Genomic DNA, 19,347 nt, shown 5'->3' with positions numbered 1-19,347 from the left:
TTACAACAGTGTTCTGTTATTTTTAGGTACTCCGATTCAGAATTCTTTAAAGGACTTGTGGTCTCTTCTTTCCTTTTTAAAACTTAAACCATTTCTTGATAGAGAATGGTGGCATAGAACAATACAGCGTCCTGTCACAATGGGAGATGAAGGAGGACTTAGGTAAGCAATTTCGTGAAAACTGATTAATATTAGCAACTAATAACTATAAACAGCTTGAACCAGTTGCCCACTTCAGTTACTATATTTTAACTTCAATGTTGGTTTTCTTCTCCCAAAAGTGTTTATAGCTTTAATGCCTTTGACTCTCAAATTCTAGTGATTCTTGTTTGGGGAGACAAGGATTCCTAACTACCACTAAAACTTAATAAGCCTTCCCTTTCTTTGATTTTAGTCAAACTGAAAGGAAAGGGAGAGCTTTATGGTCTCTGTTGCTCTTGCCCCTGAAATCACCATTAATTGATGAAACAATGACAGAAAAAAACTGTATGCTCTGAGGATACAAATATGCATTAAATTTTCACAACTTACCTTATATCACTTTATATAGTGGTAATTGAACAGTATGACATACACTGCTATCAGCAAGAGTTAAAGAAAATGGTTTCTCATGAAGACCGATAAAATTCAACTTGGTCATAGCCATTTCACAAGGTACTAGGCTAATATGTGATTTAATGTTTTTGCCTAGAACAGTGGTTTTTGGAGTTTGGTACCCATTAGCAGGTTGTGAAATCATAATAAAGATGGTAGGTAGCATTACAAAAGGAAATGAAATAGTAGATTTAAGAAAATAGAGTGCATCACACATAGTATTTTTTTTTTCATAGTATTGTTTTGTGAAAGGTTTCTGTTACGCGTCTATGTGTTTACGTGTGTATTATATATATATATATATTTGTTGGATGGAGTAAAATGTGTTTCTTACTGTGGTTATAGTGGAGGAGGTTCAACAGCCACCAGCCTCATCTGCAAAACTGCTTGATTCTCAGAACCAATTATGTAAATTCTAATTTAAGAAATTGTATTTATATTTCAGTGTTGGGAAAAACCTTAATTGATGTGCCTTTTTTTTTTTTAATACTGAGAAGGGAGTGTAAAGGTTGTAGAACCTAGAAGGTATTTCTCCCTCTTTTGAGTTGTTACATCATGTTTTAATCTTTTTGCCATCGTTACTTTGTAAAAATTACTGATTTTTGTACCTTGATTTTCATATTACTGAAAAACCTTTTTGAAGGTAAAATCTTTCCTCATAGTTTTATGATTTTTAGTATAATGCCTTCTACTTTGTGTTGGTACTTAAGAGTGTGAATGTTGAATATTGGATGATGTCGTTGACAGAAGTAAGAAGTAAAGGTAGTGACTAGAAGAACAAAAATGGGGAGAAGTAAGAAAAATAAAGACAGGATAAAAGAAGATTAAACTGACAGGTATTGAATTGAGGTCAAGGAATTCATTATTGTAACTATTGGTAGAATTTATGTCTGATTATCAGTTTGGGTAAGACTCAAAATAAAAGAGTTTTTTAAAAAAAACCTTTACTTAGGTTCTTAAATAGTAATATATTAAAATACTCTTTTTTGTCTTTGTTGAATCAACTTATATAGAAGTAAAAAGTTATGTAATTATTTGTTTTATTTTGACTTAGGCGTTTGCAATCCCTGATTAAAAATATTACTCTTAGAAGAACAAAGACAAGCAAAATTAAAGGCAAACCTGTTTTGGAGTTACCAGAACGTAAAGTATTTATTCAGCACATTACACTTTCAGATGAAGAGAGAAAAATTTATCAGTCTGTGAAAAATGAAGGCAGAGCTACTATTGGAAGGTATGGAAAAAAGAAAGCCATTTGAGAAAATAATTTTTATTTTCTTTCCTATTTAACTGAATAATATTTCTTAGAAATGTTAGTAAAGTCTGAAGTATAAAGTTAATTTGCTTCTTTATTTAAATTCCTTTTTTACAAATTCGTAGTTGAAGTAAATGAAATAGTATAATTTACCAAGTAAGTCCTTAAGTTAGGAAAAAAATGAAAAGTATATGTGAAATGGCAAGTTCTGAGTACTAGTCAGAAGACTTTGCTCACTTCTATTCCTGGCTCTCTGTCATGGAAATTGATAAAAACATTGAGAGAAATATACATATAAAGAGATAATAAACCTATTTAAGGACCAAAACCTTGGGAATGTTCACATTTAAGAAATAGGAAAGAGAAATTATCGTAGAAGATTCTGTCAAGGGCAGAATTATGTTTTCATAATTTCAAAGTAAAGAAAACTGTTGGAGAATCCCATGGAAGACCGCATAATCAAGAAAGAGGTAATGGTCAGTAGTGTCATATAATGCAGACTTAGAAAAGCTGTTTAATTTGGTGATTCAGAAGTTACCGGTGTAAACTCTTAACATAGTTTCACCAGGATAGTGAAGCATGTACCAAATTGTAGGAATAAGGGAATTATAAGGAAGTAGTAGCGGTAGGTAGGGTTAGGCCATTTTTCATGAAGCTTGTAAGAGGAAGATGGAAGTAAGACTGGTACATAGGATTGATAGTTGGTTGCTCTGTCAAATTTTTGCATTTAATTTGGGTTAACTGCCTTGAGAAGAGAACATGGAAGAGACTATAGGTAGAGAAAAAAATAAAGCAAATTGATGAAGAAAAATGAAGCCTAGTAAGGGATAAAGAGTGTAATCAGTGAAATAAGAGACAAGAGTATCTGCAGAGAAAGGTGGTGGGAAGTTGAGGAAGATAGCAGGATTTACAGCCATTATAATAAGTTGTAAGTTCTTAGAGTGGTAGATAGGCTTCACATAGTATTGGATATATATAGAAGTCAATATGACTTACCAAACATGTGAAATCTGGGAATAGGAACTGATAAAGTAGGGTTATAAAGGGATCGGGGTTGGTAGAAAGTGAGAAATTCTAGTTCAAGCAAGGACATGTTTGATGTGAGTGCCCATGGAACCAGAATGAGTAGGAAACAAGTGAAAGCAGAAGAGGGTTGAGAAAATAAATTCAAGTTCAAATTTAAGAACTTCCACTGAATTTCAAAGCAGGTTTAACAGCAATTAGAGAGATTGAAAAATATTTTTCTAACCAAGTTATTTCAGAGTTCAGAATCTTACAGTGGTGATTGAAAGTTCCTTTATTCATTCTTTCAACCAAAATTTAGTATGTGCCTGTGTAACACATACTGAGATACAGCATAATAGACAAAAATCTCCACCCTCTAGGAGTTTATACTTTAATGCAGGGAAGAGACAATTTTTAAAAATTAAATTTTATGGAAAAATTTAAAGCAGAGAAAGGGGATAGGGAGTGCTGACACAGTTTTTAATAGGGTATTCACTGAAGACCTTTCTGAGAAGGTTTCTGTGGGAAAAGATCTAAAAGGTAAAAGACATTGGAGTTGGGAGACATTTCAGGCAGAGGGAACAGCAAGCATAAAGGCTCGGAGTTAAGAGTGTATTTGGTGAGTTTGAAGAGCAACAAAGAGGTAAGTGTGTCTGGATAACATGAGCAAGATGTCATGATGATGTCAGAGATTGGAGTGGGAGTACACGATGGTTTCATAAGACAGTCCACATATTTCAAGGACTTTTGGCTTTTACATTCTATTAGATTAGAAAACCTTGAAGGGTTTTGACCTAGGAAAGTGATGTAATCTTAATATTTTAAAAGGATCACTGGCTGCTGTGTTAATAAGATTTAGAGTCTAGGAGTAAGGGCATAAATAAAGAGAACAGTGGGCAGTGATCAAACTAAGAGATGATGGTGGTTTTACTACTGTAGTAGTAGTGATGAAGGGTGTAAAAAATGGCTGGATTCTGTTATAGTTTGAAGGCAAAGCCAGAAGAGCTTGCTAATTGATATGGTATATGAGGAGTGATAGGAGTCAAAGATAACACCAGGTTTTTCTTTATTATTATTTTTCTTAAGATTTTATTTATTTATTCATGAGAGACACAGAGAGAGGCAGAGACCCAGGCAGAGGGAGAAGCAGGCTCCGTGCAGGGAGCCCAATGCATGACTCGATTCCAGGACTCCGGGATCATGCTCTGAGCTGAAGGCGGCTCTAAACCGCTGAGCCACCCAGGGCTCCCCAGCACCAGGTTTTTCACATGAGTATGACTAGAAGGTTGGAATTACCATATGTAGAAATAGGACTAAGAAAGGAACAGTTTTTTCAGGGAAGAACAGAAGCTCGGTTTTGGTCCCATTGATTGTATGATGCCTCTGAGATTTCTAAGTGGAGATGTCTTGTAGTCAGATATGAGATTAGAGTTTATGGGAATGTTCTTGATGTATATTTGAAAGTCACCTACGTGTAGATGGCAATTAAAGCACAAGACTAGATGATAGATGAGATCACCAAGAGTGAGTGATGTTAGAGAAGAGGTCTAGTGAGACCTCTAGAGAGTGGCTAGTGAGGTTGGAAGAGCCTTCTACTCTAATTGTCTGGTACTCAAAAGAGATTTGTTAAACAGAAATGCTGACTACTAGTGTAGTAAGTGACCATGTCAGAGAATAGACTGTGAAAGTTAATCTGTTTGAAAAGATTAAAGGAATAACTTTATTGAATCCTTAGAAAATATATAGGTTATTTTTAAAGTATTCTTTTTAATATATAATACATTTAGTAACATTTATTGAGCACTTACTAGGTGTTTTGCATTCATCTAAGTGCTTTATATGTTTTTGGTTTTTTTCTTTAAGATTTTATTTAGTTAGTGAAACATGGAGCTGGATCTCAGGACCCTGAAGTGATGACCTGAGCCTAAGCCAAGAGTTGCACGCTTGACTAAGCTACCCATACTAAGCTAACCTAACTGCTTTATATGTATTAATTAACAATAATCTAACTTAGTATAATAATTACCTACCAACATTTTTTAGGTGAAGAATGAGGCACAGAACAGTTAAGTAACTTATACTATGTCACACAGCAAGTGAATGACAGAGCTGGTATTTAAATTCAGGCAGTTTGGTTCTAGAGCTTATAAGTTCAACTTCATATTGTCTCTTCTTTATATTGTTGAATATTTATGTATTTATATTTTTAATAAAATGTATTTATTCATGAGAGACACAGAGAGAGAGGCAGAGACACAGGCAGAGGGAGAAGCAGGCTCCCTGCAGGGAGCCCGATGCAGGACTCGATCCTGGGACTTCAGAATCACGCCCTGGGCCGAAGGCAGGCAAGGCACTAAACCACTGAGCCCCCCAGGGATCCCCATATTGTTGAGTATTTAGAAGTAATTGTTGACATAGTACTACAATTACTAATAGCAGATATATATACATCTAGATAGATATAAATATTACTTACCATAGCCCAGGCACTATTCTAAATGTTTTCCATGTATTTTTTTTTTTTTTTAAAGATTTTACTTATTCATTCATAGAGACACAGAGAGAGAGAGAGAGAGAGAGAGGCAGAGACACAGGCAGAGGGAGAAGCAGGCTCCATGCAGAGAGCCCGATGTGTGGGACTCGATCCAGGGTCTCCAGGATCATGCCCTGGGCTGCAGGCGGCGCCAAACCGCTGCGCCACCGGGGCTGCCCTGTTTTCCATGCGTTAACTTTTTTTTATTATGACAGTCCTGTGAGGTATATGTTACTACCATGCCACTGTTAAAGCTGAAGAAGTTGAGTACACGAGTTAGGAAACCTACCCAAAATTTCACAGTTAAATTGGCAAAGCCAGGTTTTGAACTCAGTCTAGCTCTAGAGTCTGTGCTCCTAATCATTAAGCTGTACTTTTTCTTTTGCCTTAATGTACTTAAATAATGTGATAGACGTATAAGTACATGATTTTTGGATCATCCATTCTTCCTTCAGAAGCCTGTATTGTCATTGTTCTGCTGTACTTTCTATTGAATATTTCTATTGAAAACATGATTTTATTTTATGTTTTTCTCTAAGTCTAGTAATTTGACCAATACCTCTCTCTGTTGATTTCTTTCTGGAACATTGTGGTACCATTTAAATCTGTGGATTCCAGGCTTTTTTTTTTTTTTTTCTCTCTCTTTCCTGTAAAATTTTTTTAAATGTTGTTTTCTCTTCCATTATTTTATCTTTATGTGTTGGATGTTCTTTGTTTTTCATGGGTATCATTTTATGCTAATTTTTTTACATATTTTTGTTTTACTTTTTATCTCTTCTGTTTCCCACATTCTTTCCTATGTTTTTCCACAGTGGTTTGTCTCTTTTATGCTGATTTCAGTGTCACTTTGATTTCTCTAATGGTTCACTCTTCTTCTTCACACTCCTGAGCTGTAGCACCTCATTTTTTATCTGTTATTTTGCCATGATAGTAAATCATGGCATTATCCTTGCTCATAATTTTTATTTGTTCTATGGCAATATTTTTTTGGTGAGTTTTCTTTCATTGCCATTTTTTCCTTCTTTGATCTTTGCTGATTATTATATTTGAATGTCTTGAGTTCTTTCTGGCCTAGCTATTTGCAAAAAGTTAATATGAAGGAGGAAGGGGAGGCATAGCTGTGTCCCAGACTAATAGGAAATATCCTATTTAATTATGACTCAGGGTTATATCTGAGTTTTTTTAGGTATTATTTGTGTTTATACAACAAAGGTCAGAAGCTGTAGGGTTCCTTATAATGTGGAATCTTGTGCCCATAATCTTTCCTGAAAACATAGTAGGTCTGTTGTGTTTTCTTAGCTTGCCTTCTCTTCTTGGTGTAAAACTTATCCTTGCAAGTTCAGACCACAGCCGGGCACTCTGTTTTTGTCAAATTTTGCACATGAAAGATGATGATTTTCCCCTCAGGGCATGCCATCTATTTTGAAGAATTGTGCTCTAGCAGGTCTGTTTGAGATCTGCAGTCATCTCTCTCAGCATCTCCCTATCTGACTTCTATTGCAGTTGGTGGAACCATTTCTCAAATATTTTGCTTTATTGTTGCAAATCTCTTATGGTTCCATTAAAGGTAGTTGGGCTTTTCTGTTTTCCATTGTTTTGAAGTCATTTCCAGAGAAGAACAATGCCATTTTTATTCCACTTTTTTAGAATAGGGAATAATATTGTTTAGAGGCCTTCATAATATTTAACATTTTTTTTTACTTCTAGGTATTTTAATGAAGGGACTGTCCTTGCACACTATGCGGATGTCCTGGGGCTTTTGCTTAGACTGCGGCAGATTTGTTGTCATACTCACCTTCTTACAAATGCAGTGTCTTCCAGTGGTCCCTCAGGTAAGTAGATATGGCTTGTTTACACTGTTATATTTGTTAGGGATTTTTAAATCAGAATGAGAAATTTTTCTTATGCCCTAAATATAGTGTCTTATTTGTTAAATGGACATTGTTTTTGGAATAGGACACAACTGGAACATACCCACAAATTCTTACCAATGAAATGGAATAATAATGATGTCTTCCAGGATTTCCAGTGATAGATACTCTTAGATTGCCATTTTGAATTGGATCTGCCTTTTATTATGTGGTAGTATGTGCTGATTCTAATGATGCTTTTGTGTAAGGTATATTATATGGGTTAGCTACTATTTTAGCTTATGAATTTTAAATTTAAACTATGTTTTTTTTCCTGAGATAGTAAAAGCCTAAATAAAGACTATAAACTATAAAAACTTTTTCCTATATAAGGAAGATTAGCTTGTCTAGTCATATTACAAATAGTGCTGTGAAATTAATTTTTCAGCCTTTTCTCTAGGAAATGATACACCTGAAGAACTACGAAAGAAGTTAATAAGGAAGATGAAGTTAATTCTGAGCTCAGGTTCTGATGAAGAATGTGCAATTTGCTTGGATTCTTTAACGGTTCCTGTCATAACACATTGTGCACATGTCTTTTGTAAACCCTGTATTTGCCAAGTCATTCAGAATGAGCAGGTTAGTTTTATCCTAGATACAGATTCAGTGTTTGGGTACACTGGTCAGTCTTGAGTGTAATGAAAACCTAAGTCCAACAGACTATGAGGAGTTTTGCACTTGGATTCACTAGTGCACCTTTTATGGTTAATTATGTCAGTGATATATTTCTTTTAATTAAGTCCTTTTAAACATAAAAAGACGGGATGCCTGGGTGGCTCAGCAGTTGAGCGTCTGCCTTCAGCTCAGGGAATGGTCCTGGAGTTCTGGGATCGAGTCCCACATCAGGCTGCCCTCCAGGAGCCTATTTCTTCCTGTTTATGTCTCTTGTCTCTCTCTGTGTCCCTCATGAAAAAATAAATCTTTAAAAAAAACAAAACCATAAAAGACACTATACTTTTGGAGGCATGTTCATAGGCAATATCCTAGTTCTATTGTTAAGATCATTGCTGTCCAATAAATAGATCAGTAATGTGAGACTCAAAGGTAATTTTAAATTTTCTAGTAGACAGGTGCCTGGGTGGCTCGGGTTGAACACGTCTGCCTTTGGCTCAGGGCCTAATCCCAGGGTTCGGGATCGAGTCCTGCAGTGGGCTCCCCACAGGGAGCCTGCTTCTCCTCCCTCTGCCTGTGTCTCTGCCTCTCTCTCTGTTCCTTTCATGAATAAATAAATAAAATCTTAAATTTTCTAGCAGAAACAGATGAAGTTAATATTTTTATTTATCTAAAATATCTAAAATATAAAAATTTGAGATACTTAACATGATTTTTTAACTTAAGTGTTTAGAGTCTGGTGGTATTATACATTTCTAGCATGTCTCAGTGTGGCTTTTTGCTACATGTGTTTTATTGGCTATTGGATAAGGTAGGTCTGGATTCTAATTTATGGTAGAGTTTTTTGGAATGGAATAATGTTTAAGCAGTTTTTCAGCTGAGGGTAGAGTTTTTAAAAACATTTTCATTGGTATACATATAGAAAAAAAACCATCATTATTGTACAGTTGATTATGAAGTAAACATATCCATGTAACTACTACTTTTGTCTCCTTGTGTCCCCGTCCAGTCAGTTACCTTATCCCTAAAGGTGACCTTACTATATTGACTTTTAACAGCTTCAGTTTCAGAATTTTTTTTTTTTTATTACAATATTATTTGGTGTATAGTTATTTAGGAGATATTTTATTAGTATGGTACAAGTGGACACAACAAATACTGCTTTGAATGAGCCTGATAGGATTTAACAGGTCTAGACCAGCTTTATAAGCTATTAAGAAGGACATTTTTCCCTTCTAAAGACAGTTCCAAGTAGTGTGCTGTGTTGTAGTTAGGTTTAAGGTACTGTTATTCATGGTTTCTTTACTGGTCTGCAAATAGTACAGGTCACCCTGAACAATGCAGGGAGGGGTTAGGGATGCTGACTGCCTGTGTAGTTGAAATCTGTGTATCACTTTTAACTTCTAAAACTTTACTAATACTAATCGCCTACTGTGGACTGGAAGCTTTACTGATAACATAAACAGTTAACACATATTTTTATGTTATATATGTGGTATTCTTTTTAAAGTTTTTATTTATTTAAGTAATCTCTACATGCAATGTGGGGCTTACACTCCGTGACCTCGAGATCAAGAACTGCATGTCCTCCAACTAAACCAGCCTGCCATCCCTATATGTGGTATTCTTAAAATAAAGTAAACTGGAGAAAACACTAAAATCATAAGAGAAAATCCATTTATTTTACTGTGCTGTATTTATTGAAAAAAATTTTCATATAAGTGGACCTCTGTAGTTCAAACCCATGTTTAAGGGTAAATTATTTTATAATACTTGTTTTGGATTCCTACTGTTTGTCAAGATGACATACCATAAGTTATGCTCCCTTTTTTACCCAGTCCCACATAAGAATATTACATCTGCTTGGAGTTCAGTGTGTACAGATTTATTTCAAATGAATGAATCTAATAAAAAAGTCTAATGTTAGCTATTAAGGATATAGAATTTACCATACTTTTAAAAAATTGTAGGGAAGTTTATATTTGTTTCTTGGATAAACTTATATCTTATTTTTTCTTATATAGCCACATGCTAAATGTCCTTTATGCAGAAATGATATACATGGAGACAATTTATTAGAATGTCCTCCGGAAGAACTGGCATGTGACACTGAGAAAAAGTCTAATACAGAATGGACATCCAGTTCGAAGGTAATACACATGGGCAATATCTGGAGTATTTATTTTATATAAGGATACCACGTCTTAAAATAATTCTGCTTATAATCCTATCATTTGAATATTATACTCGGTTAGTGTTAACATTTTTATTGATAGTGGTGGATTTAAGAGGCAAGGAACTTCAGTTTGTATTCTTTCCGTCTTAATTTCTAAAAACATTAGTTGTCTTTTACTTTTGCATTTTAGGGAAATAATGGGGCAGGACCATTCTTTTCTAATAAAAAAAAGTTATATGTATTTTGCCCATTCAAAATGGAATCTAATGGGTGTCCTGATGTTTTTTTCAGATTAATGCTCTAATGCATGCACTGATTGACTTAAGAAAGAAGAACCCCAACATAAAAAGTTTAGTTGTTTCTCAGTTTACAACATTCCTGTCTTTAATAGAAACACCGCTCAGGTAAATTCACTGTTGATTCTCAATGTGAGTAAAAAGATTTTATGTAAGTGTTTTGATTTGGAGAGCAAAAAATAATGTTCTTCCAGTTCTATTCATTTCATCTGTCTAAAATGGTAGTCACAATAAATATTTCCTGGGAGCCTAGAATTTTAAAGATTAAGTCCTGTATTAGAAAAAAAACTGACTTCAGAACGTGACATGGTAGTAGATGGTTAGCAAATATTTGAATAAATATTCAATAATGAGTTGAATAAATGAGTGGAAGGATTAGTTTGAATGAAGAAATTTGTAATTACTTAACATTTTAAAAATTGTATGTAAAGTGTTACTTGTCTCTTTTGTCCCTCCATTAGAGCCTCTGGATTTGTGTTTACTCGTTTGGATGGTTCCATGGCACAGAAGAAAAGAGTTGAATCAATTCAGTGTTTTCAAAACACTGAAGCAGGATCTCCAACTATAATGCTTCTGTCCTTAAAAGCAGGTGGAGTTGGTTTGAATCTTTCTGCAGCTTCTCGAGTGTTTTTAATGGATCCAGTAAGTAGTTCTCTAGACTTTTCAGTATGTTATTAAGCTTTTTTTTTTTTTTTTTAAATAAACTTTGGTAAATACCTTCATTGTTGTAACTGAAAATTCTTAGACAAACTTTAGAAATAGATAATAACAAATGTTTATTGAGGACTTTCTTTTAAGCACTTGATGTATCAACTGAAATTCTCACAGTATCCCTATAATATTCCTGTGAGAGATCCCTGTGAGGTCTTATTGTCCTTATTTTACAGGTGAGGAAACTGAAACACAGAGAAGTAAAATAACTTGCCCAATATCACACAGTAAAATGCAAACCAGGATCAGGGTCTATGTTCTTAATGTCTGTGCTGTGATTTTCTACCTCTGTATATAGAATTAAGTTTCTATTGACTGTAATGCTTTGGTGTAGTGGTTTCATTCATTTGGCTAACAAATAATACAATCCTGCGTTGTGTCAGGGAGTCTTAGAGACACCAGGAATCTGGCTATAAATAAGGTAGACAAAGTAGCTACCATCATGATGCTAATGATCTAAAGTTTTAATGTGCAAAGAATTAGGTAAAATGTAATTTCTGACCTCTGTCCTCAGAGATTAAGGAGTTCTTAGATGAGGCCCAGGAAGCACCATTTTTTTTTTTTAAGATTTTATTTATTCATTCATTCATGAGAGAGAGAGAGAGGCAGAGACACAGGCAGAGGGAGAAGTAGGCTCCATGCAGGGAGCCTGACTGGGACTCGATCCCAGGTCCCCAGGATCATGCCCTGGGCTGAAGGCGGCGCTAAGCCGCTGAGCCACCTGGGCTGTCCAGAAGCAGCATTTTTATATAGATAATAGGTGATTCAGATACAGGTGGTCCAGCATAACAGTTTTAGAAACTAGTACCATTAATGGAATATTTTGGATAAATTTTAGCATCTAATACAGTATCGTCACTTGTGGTTGTACACTATAGGCCTAGCTGTAGAACTTTACTCACCAAACTGTGACCACAGAGGAGCAGCACCTTTTTCTTTTTTCTTTTTCTTTTTTTTTTTTTTAAGTTTTTATTTATTTATTCATAGAGACACAGAGAGAGAGAGAGAGAGGCAGAGACACAGGCAGAGGGAGAAGCAGGCTCCATGCAACAAGCCTGATGTGGGACTCGATCCCGGGTCTCCAGGATCACCCCCTGGGCTGCAGGTGGCGCTAAACCACTGCGCCACCAGGGCTGCCCCTTTTTTCTTTTTTTAATAAAGATTTATTTATTTATTTGAGGATAGAGAGAGAGAGGCAGAGACACAGGCAGAGGGAGAAGCAGGCTCCATGCCGGGAGCCCGATGTGGGATTCGATCCCAGGACTCCAGGATTGCACCCTGGGCCAAAGGCAGGTGCCGAACCGCTGAGCCACCCAGGGATCCCGGCAGTACCTTTTTCTAATAGCACAGATTGCTGTAGGCACTCTGAACTACTAATTCAGTGAATGAAGTTTTAAATCTTTGCTAGAGTTTTAATATTTTATTGTTAGATTTAAAAAAAATCATTGTAGCCATGTATTTGTTATATTAACTAACCTGAGGGTAATCTTAGATGATGATTTTTGGACAGATACGCAAGTTATTTGCTTCTTGATAAGAAAGTGAAAGAAAAAGACCAGCAAAAGGGGAGAAAATCTTTTTCTGCAAATTATATTCTTTGCAAATTATAGATCTTTTCTGATATAAATTAAATCATTTAAGAGGATGTGTAACCCTTCCCCCCCCCTCTGTTAAGCAGACAGATCAATTTTAGAATGGAAAGAAAAGATACTTTGTGATTACAGAACAAGCACTCATGCTGTGTGCTTTCTGTATATCAGGCACTGGATTAGATACTGGAAGCAGTGGAGTGAAATGATGGAGGAGGGGGATAGCTGTGGCTGTCACAGTTGGGGCGGGGGAGGTGTATTTTTTTTTCTCAGAGCAGTTATGTCAGTATCTGAATTTGGTCAGAAAAATTTGAGTCTGTAAAAGGTAAATGAGTAGTACTGAAATGAAAGGATTTGTGCAGAACACTCATAGATCAGGGTGGTAATAAAGTAATTCATATTCTTGTTAGGCCTGGAATCCGGCTGCTGAAGATCAGTGCTTTGACAGATGCCATAGACTTGGCCAGAAGCAAGAAGTTATCATCACAAAAGTGAGTTTTTAAGCCATCTATTTTAAAATTAGGCTGATAAGGTTTTTAAGATTATATAAATAATGCATGAATATGTTACAAGATTGCAAAATAATTATGCAGAACAAAATAGGAAGGTCAGCTTTAATCTCCTTTAGAGGAGACCACCATCAGCAGTTTTACATGTTATTCAAAGTCCCTTTCTCTCTGTTTACATAGATTCATTTGTATGTATACATCTCTCCTTTAAAAAATTTCTTTTAAGGTAAGTGGGATCATACTTTATTATATTCTGCAACATATTTTGCCCCCTTAATAGTATATATTGGGGACTACCATATAAACATATAAAACCTATTCTTTTCCCAGTGGTAAAGCATACGTAACAGTATCATTTTGGCTATCTTTAAGTGTACAGTTAAGTGGCATTATGTACCTTTCACACTGTTGTGCAATTACATCCACAAATAGATACATCATAATTTATTTAGCAGGTCTGATACTTTTCTAATAAGAACAGTGCCATAATGAGCATTATATTATATGCAAATACTTCTTCAGAACTGGTTAAGAAAACTAGAATTCTGGGGATGCCTGGGTGGCTCAGTTGGTTAAGCATCTGCCTTTGGGTCAGGTCATGATCCTGGAATCAAGCGTGTGTTGGGCTCCCTGCTCATTGGGGAATCTGCTTCTCCCTCTCACTCAGTCCCCCTCCCCTGCTTATGAGCACTCTCTCTCAAATAAAACCTTAAAAAAAGAAAAGAAAACTAGAATTCTGGACTTAGAATTCTTTTAACTTCAAGTTGCTTTCAAAATAGGTTTAAGGATGTATGTGAGTGATGTAAGTTATTTGCTTATAAAATATTTTGTCTCTTGTTTAGGATTCATAATATAGTTATTTTTCAAATGAAAAGCCATTTTATTTTTAAGTATATCCTTTTTTTCTACTGATTTGAAATTTCACTTTTACCATAAACTAATTCATATATATCAGTGTTCCTTCCTGGACTTTGTTCCTATTTTATTGATTTCCCAGGACAGTATTACTCTCAGAATTACAATGGTTTTTTTTAAAAGTATGCTTTGATACCTAGCAGGGCAGAGTGCTCTCATTACCCTTCTTTTTGGAAATTCCCTATTTACTCTTGAACTTTCTGGATTTAGGTTACCAGATCCCATTTAAGAAATCTTGTCTGGGATTTATTGAATTTATGATTAATTTAAGAATGGTCTTTATTATAAATAAGGAGTGTTTCCATACAAGAATTTAGTATTTCTCTCATTTAGGTCTTTTTTGTGTTTCATTAAAGTTGTATGTAATACATACATCTTGTTTAATTATCACAGTAACTGGACCTCTATATGATGTTGTATGCGCAGTGATAGTAATCATTTTTGAACTGTTCCTTTTGTTTTACATTGAGTATACTGTTCTTAGTAAATTTCTAGTGGATATACTTAAGATTGAGAAACATGTATTTTATAGGTTAATGAAGTTTTTTATCAGGGTTTTTATCAGAATTATTTAATAAGCTAAGCATCTGTTGAGAGGATGTCTCTTTACCTTTTCCACATTATAAGTTAAACTAGATAAACGCACATTCTTCCATTTCTGGGAAAATCTCATTTTAAATAAATCCTGAATTTGTTTTGCTAGTATTGCAGTTAGTGTTGCCTATAAAGTTTGCTGGGTTTGGTGCTATTTTCTTTTTTAAAGATTTTATTTATTTATTCATGAGAGACACAGAGAGAGACAGAGACACAGGCAGAGGGAGAAGCAGGTTCCATGCAGGGAGCCCGATGTGGGACTCGATCCCAGGATCTGGGATCACGCCCTGAGCCAAAGGCAGACGCTCAACCACTGAGCCACCCAGGCGTCCCGGTTTTTGTGCTATTCTTAAGATGTAACGTAAAGCCTTATAGCCATACTCTTTTTATATAAGACAACTATATTGAGAGATGAGGGAAAGCAATGTTCAGCTCTGGTTATTCTGGCATTTCTAAATATGCTCATTGTATATTGAGAGAAAAAGGAGAGATAAACAGTTTCTAATAGATTACTGACCAATTTTGAACGCTATGTAATGCTATAAGACATCATTTCGTTTTTTACATTGAAGATTTTAAATATTGTGACCTAAAAAGTACTTTTTGTTTTTTCTTTTTAAAGTTCATTGTAAAGGATTCTGTTGAAGAAAATATGCTGAAAATACAAAACACAAAAAGAGAACTTGCTGCTGGAGCCTTTGGAACTAAAAAGACAAATGCTAATGAAATGAAACAAGCTAAAATTAATGAAATCAGAACTTTAATTGATTTATAATATGTGGGATTTTGGTAAGGTCAGTTTGATTAGATATATACAGAAATTTTGGAAATCACAATACAGAGTTTTAGAAATGAGATCTAGAGAGTATGTCTTCTAAAAGGAGCATATTGTTTTATATTAGTATTACTGATACATAATCTCTTCTATATATAAACCTATTTTTAATGATATTTCAAATAGCAATAAGTTCTGTTATATACTGTGGCCTAAAATAATTTTTTTAGAAAGTTACTTTGTTATTCAGGTTTTCACAGTGTCTTTGCTGAGTATTTTCATATATCTTTCAAATACTCAGCTTTTTCATATTTCGAATAAGGTCAGACCTTTTATACTTTTGACCAAATAGAGTTATTTTCTGTGTTGGGCACATTTGGTTAATCACTTGAGCTTCCCATTTGTGATGCGATGGATTCACAGTCCTTGTAAACGATTAATACATAGACTATCTACAAGATATTTTATTATTTTGAAAAACCGTATTTACATTCCAGAATCAAACCTTAAATGAGACAATGTCCAGATTAGCAAGTTACTTATTTTTTTTTTTACAGTTCAATATCTAATTCACTTATGTGATTTACAGTTTTAGGTTTATGAAAATATTAGGGACTGTGTTAGAACACTTTTTCTCCATTACAGTCAAGTAGTACTATTATTTAAACGTAATTTGATGTGTTAGTGTGTAAATACAGTCTGTAGGGGTGAGAAGGAACCAGTTCTACCCAGTTTAATTTGAATATTTAAATTATGGGATTGCTGAATAGGTATTTCTATATATAGAGATAATTTTTATTTATGTAGCTTTTCTTTAAAAAAATAACTTTATAAATTTTTATAATTCAGAAGACTACTATATGTGAGAGGCGTGATATCTGGATGGAAGTTGGGCTGGATGACCTCCAAAAATCGTTTCAACTCTTAAAGACATCTTAATCCTGAATGGAAAGATTTGTTACTGTGTTTAGAATCAGACATTGATTTTGGAACTTCAGTAATTCATCCTTACATTTATCTATAAAATTAGTCCTCTTTTTCTATTTTGTTAATAATCAGACTCATCAGTAGTTGCCATGGCATTCTAGATGACTAAGTCACATTTAAAATAAGTTCTACATTTGGCAATCACGATAGATATTGGTGTTTTTCCTTAAGGGAAACTTTAATCCAAAGAAAGATTACTGTAACAGGAGAAGCTTCCTGTTTGACCATGCAGACGTACGGAACACCTTGTATTTTACTTATAGTGTTAAGAAGTGACTTGACTTAAAGAGGAGGTTGGAGGCAGTGTTGTGTTCTGGGCATACGGCTAGATATGTGCTAAGTCTATCAATAGCTAAATTCCCCCCTCCCTGTGCGGAGTGGTCTCTTGCTCCAAGAAACAGTGGATTAGACAGCAAGAGTCTTCCCAGCAACTTTTCTCTTTGGCAGCAGGTAAGGGCAGAGGCCTGGTTAAAAGGATCAACAGACATTTCTGTACGGACAAGAATGGATTAGTAACTTGGGGTTGGTCTACTAGCATTAGGAGCAGTAGGGAATTTCTTTACCTTATAGAACTAGCATTACACAAAATCAGGTTGATGAAAATCTCATGAAATATGGTATGTGGGTATCTGTGTACCAATACTCCCGTGAGATTAAGTACAAAAAGAATTTCCAGCAAAAAAACTCTTCTTGCTTACAAAGACAAAGCCTTGCAAACCCATTGTAAAAGTGAAGACTTTGCTTGCTTCTTTACCCATTTATAGACTTGTTTTTAAACATTCATAATGATAAATTTGGCAAGTCATTTAAAAAATAACCTGTTTTTGTACAGTCCTCTTAAATGGTGTTAAACAAATTTAATTCATCCTAAGAAAATAATATAAACCACCAGAATGAAAAGTTCGTATTATGCTATGCTGTTAATTCTGTTTCATCATTATGTAGAATAATAGCTTTAGAGATATCTTGAAGACATTGTATTCCCACTTGTGGTTCCAACAGAATTTTGTGGTTCAACTGGACTTTGTTTTAAAATCAATAAAAGTTTCAAAAATTAGCTTCTGTGCCATGATTTTTGTGAGTTTTTCTTTGAAGAAAATTTTTATGAAATCTCATACCTGTATTACACAGTTGCTTTCTACATAAAATACTAAGAATACAAGTTTACTCATTCTTAACACTTTTTATTTTGTTCAATTTGACCAAATTGTTTAGAAGTCAGTGTATACATTTTAAAGTTAAATGCCTTTTATCTTCTAAAACATTAGTTCCAATTATTTTTTCCTCATCTGTCAGAAAAAAAAGGAGGTGCAATACTTACGTAGAGTGGTATTACTAGATAGCACTCTGCATTGGAAATTTTGCCCTAATCTAGGATTGTAATAGTAAATCAAGAAAATACCTTGTGTTTATTACTAGTGAATGCCAATAAAACTAGCGACTTCAGGCAGTGTATGTTTTCTATTGGGGGAAGTCAAGGGCACTTTTTTCCGTTATTTATAGAACCTGCCAAAATTCTGTTCATTAGGATTTGGAAGATATGTTAAACATGAGGACAAATTTTATATTTGGCTTAATAAGAAAGATGTTTAACCTTTTTAACTATATTAACGTTAAAATATTTGTAAAAAGTGTAATAGTTTCCTTCATTTATTAAGAAGTATGTAGTAACCTTTCTTAAGTTCTACATTCTGAAATTTGTACCTGAGCTGAAGGCAGACACATAACCAATTGAACCACCCGGGTGCCCCAACATTGTAGTTTTTTAAAGAAGACTTGACCTGGTATCAATATGTTGGTAAAGAAAAGATAAATATTTCATGAGAAATGTTATAGTGAAGGAGATTTAATTGGCTTCTTGCAAAGACCAGTAGGAGTAAGGAGATTTAAGATGAACATTCATTTTAGGCATGAATTACAGACCTTGATCAAGCATGGAGCTAATCTCCAAAGGTACGGATCTGACCTCTGTGTAGGCATATTTGTCTTCTAGCGAAAGCCTATTCTACCTGCCACTGTTCACAAGATTAAAAAAAAAAAAAAAACATATGTTGATCCTCTATCAAATGTTTTATAATCTGAGTTGTATCATTGCCATTTTATGTGTCTTCCTAGTAGACCCTTGGTATTTTAGGCTCCTTGGAGAAGATTTTGAAGTGTAATTGTACAGCTTTGCTTGGAAAAGTCAGTACTTCACCTTGAAAGATCAAGGAAAGAAATGTTAGCTAGTTCAGTGACTTCTTAGCCTCTTAACTGGATACTTTCATGCACATTATATGCTATTTTCTATGATCTACCTGTCCTCTTTTCTGATGGTGTCATCCTTTCTGATTTCTGAAGCTAATAGCCTTCAATAAATATTTAAAACAAAAATTATGTAAGCTTTTTCACTTTTATGCAATATAAAAAAAGGGGGGGGACAAGAAGTATTAAAACAAAAACACCAAGTGAGATGTTTGATTGTCCCACACTCACCAAATGTGATGCTTTGATACTTTTTCTCAGCTATCAAAAGGCTTTGAATGTTGTGATCTCTTCCAACACAGAGACTTTCAAAATACACTTAAAATTTGGATTACCTACTGTTGCATGGCAGTATTGGTTGCCTGAAGACTGGATTTCTGTTAATCTCAACCAGGGACTCGGGCTTTGATCACCTAAAATAACAGCTTTCGGTAAATCCATATACAGTTGGCCCTTGAGCAACATGGGGGTTAGGGGTGCTGACCCCGCCTGTGCTGTTGAAAATCCACATATAACTTTTGATTCTCCCAAAACAACCTACTAATAGCGCCTACTGTTAACCAGAGCCTTACTGATAACACTCAGCACATACTTTGTGTATATATTATATACTGTATTCCTATAATGAAGCTAGAGAAAATT

At 34.7% G+C, this 19,347-nt stretch overlaps 1 protein-coding gene across 12 annotated transcripts in view; it reads left to right on the top strand.

Annotated features, from left to right (window-relative positions):
* The window catches only part of HLTF (helicase like transcription factor), a 49,791-nt gene extending 32,273 nt beyond the window's left edge, over positions 1–17,518 (top strand). For 2 of the 12 annotated variants that reach the window (XM_072727096.1, XM_072727099.1), the window contains exons 17-26: positions 27–162; positions 1,649–1,828; positions 7,095–7,219; positions 7,698–7,876; positions 9,934–10,059; positions 10,377–10,489; positions 10,843–11,023; positions 13,092–13,172; positions 15,322–15,493; positions 16,324–17,518. In XM_072727096.1, the coding sequence (XP_072583197.1) occupies positions 27–162; positions 1,649–1,828; positions 7,095–7,219; positions 7,698–7,876; positions 9,934–10,059; positions 10,377–10,489; positions 10,843–11,023; positions 13,092–13,172; positions 15,322–15,474 (1,274 nt within the window). In that variant the 3' untranslated portion in view covers positions 15,475–15,493; positions 16,324–17,518. Of the gene's footprint in view, positions 1–26; positions 163–1,648; positions 1,829–7,094; positions 7,220–7,685; positions 7,877–9,933; positions 10,060–10,376; positions 10,490–10,842; positions 11,024–13,091; positions 13,173–15,321 lie in introns of all 12 variants that reach the window. The other 10 variants (XM_072727097.1, XM_072727098.1, XM_026015795.2 and 7 more) reach the window with 5 other exon arrangements.
* Positions 17,519–19,347: the final 1,829 nt, after the last annotated feature.

Source organism: Vulpes vulpes, chromosome 11 (assembly GCF_048418805.1).
Source record: "Vulpes vulpes isolate BD-2025 chromosome 11, VulVul3, whole genome shotgun sequence".
Classification (NCBI taxonomy): Eukaryota; Metazoa; Chordata; class Mammalia; order Carnivora; family Canidae; genus Vulpes; species Vulpes vulpes.
This window is presented reverse-complemented; position numbering and strand designations above follow the sequence as displayed.